Source organism: Maylandia zebra, linkage group LG14, assembly GCF_041146795.1.
Source record: "Maylandia zebra isolate NMK-2024a linkage group LG14, Mzebra_GT3a, whole genome shotgun sequence".
NCBI lineage: Eukaryota > Metazoa > Chordata > Actinopteri > Cichliformes > Cichlidae > Maylandia > Maylandia zebra.
Window position 1 is genome coordinate 6,310,384 of NC_135180.1, and position 9,870 is coordinate 6,320,253.

Genomic DNA, 9,870 nt, shown 5'->3' on the forward strand with positions numbered 1-9,870 from the left:
TATTTACTCTTATATTTTATTAGTTAAACAATAATTTATTTTGTTAATGCCTAAACAAAAATACGAAATTAAAACTGAATTTGTAAATGAAACTGAATCTGATCTATTTTAAAATCTATTTTACTGATGTATAATCTTAATTGCACAGTACATTTTTAAAACGCTTTATTTCGATGCGTGTGACTCTTCCGGTTCTCCATAGTTGAGTGTTGTTATGTAACAGTACTCCGGTGGCGGCGTCTGATGAGGCTTTATTAGCCGTTGCTATGGTAACCACTTGTTTCGCCTAACTCCTGCATAAGGTACAGGACATTGAAACGTACTCTTCTGGTGGTTTTCTGCTGTACCAAAGAAGGTATATATCATAAACGCTAGGCTCCTGTCGTTTGTTAAGTTAACCCGTCGGAAACTGTGATATCAGATTGAAGTTTGAACAGCGGGCAAGTAATTTTGGGGTTGGCATACACCCTGTGTTGTTTCAAATGGAAATTTGCCATGTCGTTTTACTCTTTTACTGGTATGTTTTGAATTGTCCGGTGGGAGGGTGTGTGTGTGTTTGGGAGAGGGGGGGGGGGGGGGGGTAACGGAAGCTGTTATTTTAATTTTGACTGTGTTTCTGTTCTTTCACTTTTTAATGGCCGGCTGACTATGAAAATCCATCTGCTAATGCAGAGGGGAGGGAGACAGGACAGAAAACAGGCTGTATGCATTTGCATCATTGTTTAGGACACAGTCTCAGGCTGCATTAACACAAGACTTCTCTGAAGCAGAACACTGGTGGTTCAGACATGATGAGTGTTAGATTACTCAGGGCTGGCCAAGACTCCTTTTCACAGCAGTGCAGTTGTACAGGGTGATATTAAGTGTTTGGTATTCCAGTAGAGGCGATCAGCTGGTGTTCAGTAGACCCAGCAGAGTGTCATGGGCACTTTCCTCTGGTGTTATTTTTTAATTTCTCTGTAACAATCAGCAGCCACAGTTCTTTCCACTTCCTTGTTAATGTTCCTCCTTCCTGCTCATACTCACTACCAAGTGGAGAACGATGTCGTTCCCGGACCACAGCTCCCTGCTGGGTGTGGGACCCGATTTGAAAAACATTGAAGTTATGCTGAATCACTCTGAGCTCTTCAGGGCAGAGTGTAAAGGGCTGATCCAGGAGACTGACAAAGCATGGCGGCGCATGCAAAATGATGATCAAAAGAGACTCGGTAAGCAAAAATGAATATTTAACACAGAATGAAAGACTATGGAGGTGAATTGTAATGGTTCTTCCTTTTTTAAAAAAAATTCTGCTGTCCAGATCAGCGGGTCAGAGATATCCAGTTTCTGATAAAAGAATTGCAGCTAAAGCTGGAGGAGGTCATTCTGGAGACTGATGCTCTTATGACTTTACAGAGCAGTGTTGTGAAGGCTCTGGAGGGCACCAAAGAGCCTCTGAGAGTCACTGTTCTCTGTCTGGAGGAGAGGTGAGGCAATATTTTTTTTAATTATTATAAACGTTTACAAGTTTATAATAATAATGGTACCAAAGAGTCCAGGAAATGATTGAAGCATACATTTTAAAGAAGCTAATGTGAGCCCTAATTCTGTGTAAAGATGCACCTCCTAGTAACATTAGGCTCATGATCTGCAGGATGAAACGCTTCCCGGCTGAGAGGGTGGAGGATGAAGTGGAAAGAGAGCTGCTGAAGGAGCAGGAGGTTCTCAAAGGAGTGGCTTCCCTCCTGGAGCGTACAGTGGAGCAGATGAGTGAACAAATTCGGTAAGAAAATTGGGTTCAATTTGATTTCGAGGGCATCATAAAAGCACACAGAGGCTTTGGGTTTGCTACCTAGCCAACCAAAGTGAAAGTCTGCTGTTTTGTTCCAGACTGAACCGATCTGCCAAGTACCATTTAGAGAAGGATCTGAAGGAGAAATCTGAGGCTCAGCACATTGACAACTCCTGTGTTGTAATGACCACCCATTCCATCGGTAACCTGCAGCTGTCCACAACCAAGAGCACCAGTCTGCCGAGGTGAACCTCTTGTTTAACACAGAAACATGTAGAAACAGTTTTCAGACATGAATTAGTTTTTTCCTACTTGAGGTCTAAACTTATGCTGTGATTAATTTCCTTAAGTTTTCTGCATAAAAGGAAAGTCAAGAAATGTTAAAAAGATAGTTGCGTCATTTGGTTTTTCTTAGCTTGACAGTGACTCCAAAGCAGTGGGAGAACATTTCAGATATCAACATAGCTAAAGCAGAGCACCAGAAGACCAACTCTGAGTCCATGAGGGCTCTGGTGCAGTCTGTCCTGGAGCAGACAGCTGCTGACATGCAGAAGCAGTTCCAGGCAACAACAACTGCCTTCCAGACACATATCCAGGAAATCAAGTCTGCCAAGAGCCAGATGGAAGAGAAACTGCCGGAGGTAGGGCAGGGAGGTTTGTTAGACTGCATGCTTGTTGTAATATACAAGGAAGCAGATGTAATGCTGTGTTTATCATTCTGCCAGGTATTAAATTAACGACTGGTTTCACATCATTTTCTGTTCTGCTTTAAAGTTAGCACGTGTTGTGGTGACCTAAGTCAGACCTTTATATTTATATAGTTAGGAAGAATGATGGCCTGCCAAACGTCACTCTGATGGTCTAAAACTCCTACTGGTTCTTTCATAGATAGCCTCACAAGTTCCTACTTCATTTTGTCTATTTATTGTCTTTGGTTTCCTGTAACACATTACTCACATAGTTTGAAGGTGTGGTTTCCAAGAAAGTTGCCTGTGCAATCTGCTGTTCTCTACAACAGTCTGTCCTTGTGTGTGCATACACACTCATGGACTGTGTCCTTATACCTCATATCGTTTCAAAACAGTAACTGTATGATTGACTTCATATGATGCATTCAGGGGCCATGCATTGTTTTCAAACTGACCCTGCAGTAAGTGTAAGCATGAAGAAGCATGAAGTCTTTTTTTTATGTCATTGCATCAGCAAAATGATTATTAAAATATAATGGCCCATCCTCTTGTAGACTAAAAGCATGCATACATTGTTGATATTGTTGGCCTCAGATAATTGTGGTTACTCCCTGACTTCAAAACTCTGTTTCAGTCAGAGTGTCGCTGAAAGTCCACATTTTCAGGTACACTGCTAAACAAACCTCTCACTTTAGTTTTCATTTCCAGGAGAATCAACATGTGCAGAGCAAAATGTGTCTGCATGTAACCAGAGGGCTCTCCTCTAGTCAGAGTGCCAAAAAGATGTGAATCACATCAAACTTTGTCCCCAGTAGATCAAAGATTCAGAGTGCAGAGGAACTGAATTATAGAGTGTACATTAAAAAAACAAGACATAGCAACTGTGGTGTCATCATTGGATTTGCATTTTTGAGGCCTCAAGAGTAGCACCTTGCACGGTACCTTAGTATTTTGGTCCCAGAGGTGACCATATTTTGATGAGAGGATAGAGTGCAATGTAAACAGCTAATGCTATCAAAGTGTATTAGCAAGCTAACCTTATGTGTGCAGTGCAAAGACACATATATCTGCTTGTTACAACAGAGGAACAGACTAATGAAATGTTACGGTGTGAACACACCGTTAGAATGTTAACTTCATAGTAGAATTAGTTTGAAATAATTTCACTGCAGATTGTGAATCTTGGCTGCCCCTGATGTGACACCTGTATTCCCTCTAGATTCTGTCTGAGATATTCAGCCAGGAGAGGCTCAGAGAGGATCTGCAAGTGGCCATCACAGAGAATGAGCATTCCCTGAATCTGGCAAATACCCGGCTGGCTATGCGTCTCCAAAGGCCCGGCAAGGAGCAGTGCTACGATCTAGCCCAGGCTCAGCTCCTCACTGAAATCCAGCACCTCACCTCTCACATCAAGAAGTATGGCCTGCAACAAAACAGATGTAAAATGTTTGTGCTGCACAGCTCAAACCTCATGACCGTGTGCAGTATTTGGGGATATTACTGCAGGGGACACACATCATTATGCAATGTCTTTTTGTCTCTGTGTTGTCAGACTGCGTGAGGAAACAACTCAGTCACAGGAGCAGCAGAGGGCGGTAGTGCGCTGCAAGCTGAGGATGGAGGAGGATGTCGATATGAAGGCCAGCTCTCTTTACATTGACGAAGTCATCTGCACTCAGCTGAGGGAGCCTGTCAGGATACATACATTCTGACCATTATATGCACTTCAGATGTATTTCAAAATGCAGTCATATAACATTTTCTTTACAATAACTGTGATCCTGTTTGTCTTTTAAGTAGTTGGTTGGCATCATTTTTCTTTTACAACTGTTTGAATCTCTTTTTTCCCTCACTAAAATATTAAAATTGACCTCACATAGAATCTTGTGATTATTTTTATTTGCAAACTATATAATAGCTTTTTTTTTTACAGCAAAGTGTTCCAAGAATGAAGCCCACACACAGGATAATAAAAACTGAATTTATTAGACCTAAAAGCAATATTTAAATTTAACCTCTAAAGAAGATTGATTTAAGGTAAAAGAGATTTAATGATCACCTTCACCAGCTTGTATAGCCTGAATCCCCAGATGAACTGCATTTGCTGATGACCCTTTAATGTCAGCTACATTATCTGGGCATTATTAACACGAAAGCTCACGGAACCAAATGGCACATATTAGCACATATGTCAGTAGCGTTTGCCTAAATGACCAGAAGTCAAACATACTTAGCTTCCAGGTCTTGGCACTCTGCTCTGCACTTGCCAAAACAGAACTAGCGGTGTAGCCCTGTTTAGGAAACCTTTGGTTTAAATGTGAGGATAAACTTTAAAAATCTCACAGTGGAAGATCATGTAGGTTACACATTAAGTGTATATTCATTTGTAAAGAAGTGTTTTTTTTAAAATTATATATCATATCAGTTCAACAATTGGTATTCATGGAAGTACTTCAAACACGCAACTCAAAGTCCTCAGGTTTGCAGTTTTAACAGGGTAACAGACAAAAGTGTGCACAGAGCTCTGGGTGTCAGCGATAGACTAAGACTCACATACATGTAAATATCCTTCGGCGTGGAAAGGTCAGTAAAAACATCACACTGTAGCTGTGGAAGCATGTTAGTGATTCATGGGCCATGAATACAGAACTCTGCACCTTCTAGCACACGTTTCCCATCAGTCCCCTCTTCCTCTGCTTTGTGCACATCTAACAAAAGATGAGGTGATCGTCACTGCCGGAATATTAACATGATATGAGCATAAAAACATTTTAGAGTTATCATGAGAATTCTTTGCAACAACTGATCCAGTTTTACACACACAGCAGTGGAAACTGTGAATATGATGGATAAGTGGTTTGCATAAAAGTTAAGTGGCCGTGCTTGTAATTAATAGACTGTAAGTATCAGGAGTGTGAAATTTACTTAGATCCAGAGTAAAGTACTTTAATTCAAAAACAAACAAAAAATGTAAACATTAATAAAAGCATCAGAAGAAACCCTAAAGATCTGTTTGAAACGTGCACTTGCTAAGCCTTTATGCTCTCCTACGGTGTTGGTCAAAGCTCTTGGGGGCAGCTTTTCCATTCTGAGAAGCTCTGCCTCTAGTTGAAGCGTATGTGACGTCTGCACTTCACCTACAGACACACAGGAGGAGAGGGGAACATCTTATCATTGGTAAATTTCAGCGATTTTCAGTTAAATCCTTGGTGCTTCAGAAACATTACCTCGTGCCACTGCAGTGTGGAGACGGGCAGAGCCAGATGACAATGTGGGCATGCACGGATTTGATCTGGGTCGCCTCCATTGATCCAGGGGCCACGGCTGGGTCTGTCTGAGAAGTTTAATTCCTTGTTGGTGGTCATCAGCTGGGGAATGCCCCCCTTTTTTGAGAAATCAACCTGATCCTCCAACTCCTCCTCTGACTCCTCCTCCAACTCCTCCTCTGATGCTCCCTTTGACTGCTTTTCCACTTCATATTCCCACCTGGTTGTTGTAATACATGCCATCTGTTTTGTGGGGAATACAGAAAAAGATATTATACAGTGACTCTTTACAGTGTAAAAACAAAATAATTTCCTTCAATTGAATTCAGTTTTATTTATAAAGAGCAAAAAAAAAAATACACTAGTAAGGTCAAGACCCAACAATAATACAAAGAAAACCCCAACAATCAAACAACCCCCTATGAGCAAGCACTTGGTGACAGTGGCAAAGAAAATCCCCCTTTTAACAGGAAAAAACTTCTGGCAGAACCAGCCTAGGTCTTTGGCAGCATAACTAAGGGAGGATTTTGATCCTAACTTAACTATAAGCTTTATCAAAAAGTTTTAAGCCTAATCTTAAAAGAAGGTGTCTGTCTCCACAATCCAAACTGGGATCTGGTTCCACAGAAAGGGGGCCTGAAAGCTGAAGGCTCTGTGTCCCATTCTATTTTTAAATGCCCTAGGAACCACAAGTAAGCCTGCAGTCTGAGAGCAAAGTGTATTATTGGGGTGATACAGTAATATGAGGTGTTGTTCAAAGGACATAAACATTACTGAGAGATATGTGACCCTCTGCACACAAATGTTAAACTTGTTGCTCAACACCTGTGAGCTCAGTTTGATTTGGTCCTTAACTCTGAGCCTCACATTCTTCCTCTCTATGAAATAGAACAGGCTAGAGCACCTAGACTTTCATGCTCTGATCTGGAGACAATCATACACATATTTACTGTATTTGCAGCTCCCTTCTCTTGGGCATGAGGAAGCCTGAGGAGATCAGACCAGAAGAACCAATGACTTCCTTTGGATCACCTCTTAAAACTCATTTCTATAGACTTGTTTTTAAGTGATTCTGCTACACGTGATGTCTTCTATCTGATCATTTTCATCTTTTACTTGACTTCCTATATTTTCCTCCAGTGTCATATCTGTTTATTTTTAGTCTTTTTGTTGTGTGTATGTGTGTGACTTTAATCCACATGTATCCTTTCAATTTTCTGCTAACAAGCAGCCTGCTTAGCTTGACAAACTGTGATTATTATATGTAAAATAATGCTTTTAAATACCTCGTGCTCTTCTATATCAGCAACTGGAAATGATGCCATACATCTGGTACAATTTACTGACATTTCTGCTGTTAAGAGAAGCACGGCAAGCGTTAAATAGCAGGAAATAAAATTACACTGAGGTTTACTGAGATTTTCGCTGAATCTATTATTCTCTTACTCTCTTTGAGTGCCCTGCTGGTCGCTTGTAGGGTACTTGATGACTTCTCAGTGACTGAGCAGGTCAAGCCATGATTGGGCTGGTCTCTCAGTCTGACGTAACAGCCGCAGTCTCTGCAGAGCTCAGTGCGGCTCCCACACACCAAGCTGTGTCCGTCCAGCTCCTTCGATGGTACTTCTAGGTCACAAAACTGGCATGCCTGCAGACGTTCCACACATTCATCAGCCTGTGAGACAGCGAAAAGTACAGTTAGCCTGATAACTAGGATAACTAGGGCTCGTCCATGTGGGCAGCTGCAAGTTTAACTTGAGCATGAAGGTGTGGATTCTGTTTTGGTCATAACCCTCTCAGTCTATGGCGACTGTCTTCACTGGGGACAGTGATGGTGGTATTCCAGCACTTTCCAGTTCATGGCAAGCTAGAGCTTAAACTTGTCAAATTTAAAGGACATCGTGCAACCTTCAGCTCCACTTACTCAAAGTAAAGTAAAGTGAATGCAAAGTGCTACTTACTAAGGCACATTTAATCAAATATTACTGGGGTGCATGTATATATTTGAGTCTGTATATGTCTTGATCCTGTGTGGCTTTGAGAAAATCCAAAATAGATTTAATAAATAATTAAAAGCCCCAAATCACCTTGACATCCATGCCCATGATGATGAGTGAATGTAACCTTCTGACCACAGCTGCACTATGTTGTTCTAATGTGTCTGAATGTCTACCTAAATGGTGGTTTTGGTTTCACCTCATGATCCATCAGCTGAGAACGTTCCATCTTCTTGTTGCACTTGGAGCACCTCACCTGATAACAAAGAAATTTGCAGATTTACATAGATGTGCTGTGCTGTGTCTGTGCGTCGTGTACGTGTTTTACTTTTTCACATTGTGAGAACACCAACTCTTTTTAAAACAAAGTAAAACAAAGTAAACACTGGAATAGCTCATAAATCTCACTGCCTTCATGTTGAGTTGTTACCTACATTTTGCCCAATAATTGAGGGATCCATCATATTCTGATACACAAAACTACTCTCAGCTGCTTCCTTTTATTCACCAGGGGTCACCACAGCAGGGAGCTCCAGGGAGTCCCATATGGAAAAGATATATAAATCTTATAAAGTTTGTATCTGTCTTGTGTGAAACTTGTATGAAAAGCATGCAAGAGTTAAAACAGATATAAGATCCCTAGAAAAATTATATAAATGAAACCTGTATGTTTTAGATTCTTACTAAAACAATATATGACATTGGCCACTTTCATGAGTAAATCATATAAGCCTTATATGATTCACTATATGAAGTAGGCCACATCGGATGCAAGTCTTTTATAAGTTTTTTCTATTTCTTTTCCATATGGGGTGTTTTTTGTTTTTTTTTTACACCTGATGATCTTCCTGATATGCCCCCCAAAAGCATTCATATCTCCTCCCAGGACTGAATCTGGGAGCAGTCACTTGTTTGGTAAATATGCAAATTGCTCACTACACAGACACATGCTGATACTCAAAAGGTAGAAAGGTGTACCAACGTGCAGGGAATGACAGCACTCTGTGGCCTGTGCTGAAATTCTGAAATGATCTCCATGAAGTGGATCTGTGTGAATAAACAGCTTCACCGTGTTTGTACCTCTGCATGCTGTTCCTCTCTGTGATCCTTCAGCTGATCCCTGGGAACTGATTCATTGCAGTCCGGACAGAGACATAGGAATCGGCTGCAGTGCGTCTCATGTAGAGCAAAGTTGGCTTCAGCGACCTCTTTGTGGCTTAAACAACAATAGAAGGAAAGACGTATGTCATTTTGTAGCGAGGGAAGTCACATTCAAAAACAAACACAGAAATAAAGTATGTACCCGAGAACCACATTTTTTGTTCAGCTGTCCTACTGAATGCTACTATAGGAAGTGACAGGTATGCCCTGCCTGTAATACAGCTGGACTCTCTTTTTTGGACTGTGCTGCTACGTGTTAACACAGTAAAAGCACAGGCAGTGAGGAGAGAGGAGAAAAATTGCAGATTTATTATTGCTAACAATCAGTTAGAGATGAGACACACCTTATTCAGTGAAGCAGTAACACGAAAATATCTTTATTAGGGAGAGCCTTCCTGAAAACGAAACTAAGACTGCTTTTGATTCACGTAAACTGTCAGACTCACGCAGTTTCCGTTAAGCAGCAGCTTAATTGAAGCAGAGCACAGTATGGGCTTAATACACAGTGAAAGAGTGGACTGACTCTAGCTTTTTGAGACTGGGCCTCTTTAGAAAACAGATTTAAAGCATTTTACCGTTCCATATCAATTTTCAGTCACCGAAACCATACTTGGTTTGCAAACTTCTAACAAAGACTTTTATATATGAGCAGATCAGGACAATGTGCCTGTTTCTTTCAGACATAATTGCCATTCTGACACTCATTCTGTTCAGTTTTTTGACTCCGACCGATCTATTCACCTTACGTGGTGGTTTATTCACGTTCACTTTCCGGTTATCAAATTAACTGTAATCACTCATTTAAAAATACTTTTAAATCGAAGTTTCACTTCAAACAACGCTGTCACATGTCACGAACTCACCACTGGCCGCAGGTGCGTGTTGCCTCCTTGTCTTCCATAAAAATGATCCGAGTGTGGAAGATTAATCTGAAATGCCTGACTGCTCTCACAACTTTGGTACTGCTTCCCCAAAATAGAAAGTGAAAA

The 9,870-nt window shown here is 40.9% G+C and overlaps 2 protein-coding genes across 4 annotated transcripts; one reads left to right on the forward strand and one right to left on the reverse strand.

The window, feature by feature from the left end:
- Positions 1–201: 201 nt before the first annotated feature.
- tekt1 (tektin 1) lies at positions 202–4,336 on the forward strand. Of its 2 annotated transcripts, none has more exons than XM_004562851.4 (8): positions 202–302; positions 1,034–1,208; positions 1,301–1,466; positions 1,634–1,762; positions 1,870–2,016; positions 2,187–2,412; positions 3,680–3,876; positions 4,013–4,336. In XM_004562851.4, the coding sequence occupies exons 2-8, from the start codon at positions 1,043–1,045 to the stop codon at positions 4,170–4,172; spliced, it is 1,191 nt and encodes a 396-aa protein (XP_004562908.1). In that variant the 5' UTR covers positions 202–302; positions 1,034–1,042; the 3' UTR covers positions 4,173–4,336. The 2 variants fall into 2 exon arrangements, with proteins under 2 accessions (XP_004562908.1, XP_004562907.1); XM_004562850.4 differs by having other exon boundaries at positions 203–355.
- A 91-nt stretch (positions 4,337–4,427) lies between these two features.
- On the reverse strand, positions 4,428–9,870 carry xaf1 (XIAP associated factor 1). 2 transcript variants are annotated; one of them, XM_004562849.5, is made up of 7 exons: positions 9,745–9,870; positions 8,801–8,936; positions 7,920–7,976; positions 7,173–7,398; positions 7,013–7,077; positions 5,688–5,969; positions 4,428–5,597 (listed from the first exon to the last, which is right to left on the reverse strand). In XM_004562849.5, the coding sequence occupies exons 1-7, from the start codon at positions 9,780–9,782 to the stop codon at positions 5,565–5,567; spliced, it is 837 nt and encodes a 278-aa protein (XP_004562906.3). In that variant the 5' UTR covers positions 9,783–9,870; the 3' UTR covers positions 4,428–5,564. The 2 variants fall into 2 exon arrangements, with proteins under 2 accessions (XP_004562906.3, XP_004562905.3); XM_004562848.5 differs by having other exon boundaries at positions 7,013–7,080.

What these genes read in the sequence shown, in the direction of transcription:
- tekt1 (XM_004562851.4), top strand. Translation starts at nt 1,043, where the DNA reads ATGTCGTTCCCGGACCACAGCTCCCTGCTGGGTGTGGGACCCGATTTG. An exon ending in TGATGATCAAAAGAGACTCG is followed by an intron (nt 1,209 to 1,300) that starts GTAAGCAAAAAT and finishes TCTGCTGTCCAG; the next exon opens with ATCAGCGGGTCAGAGATATC. An exon ending in CAGATGAGTGAACAAATTCG is followed by an intron (nt 1,763 to 1,869) that starts GTAAGAAAATTG and finishes GTTTTGTTCCAG; the next exon opens with ACTGAACCGATCTGCCAAGT.
- xaf1 (XM_004562848.5), bottom strand. Translation starts at nt 9,782, where the DNA reads ATGGAAGACAAGGAGGCAACACGCACCTGCGGCCAGTG. An exon ending in CTGATATAGAAGAGCACGAG is followed by an intron (nt 5,970 to 7,012) that starts GTATTTAAAAGC and finishes CCCACAAAACAG; the next exon opens with ATGGCATGTATTACAACAAC. An exon ending in CCACACTGCAGTGGCACGAG is followed by an intron (nt 5,598 to 5,687) that starts GTAATGTTTCTG and finishes GTGTGTCTGTAG; the next exon opens with GTGAAGTGCAGACGTCACAT.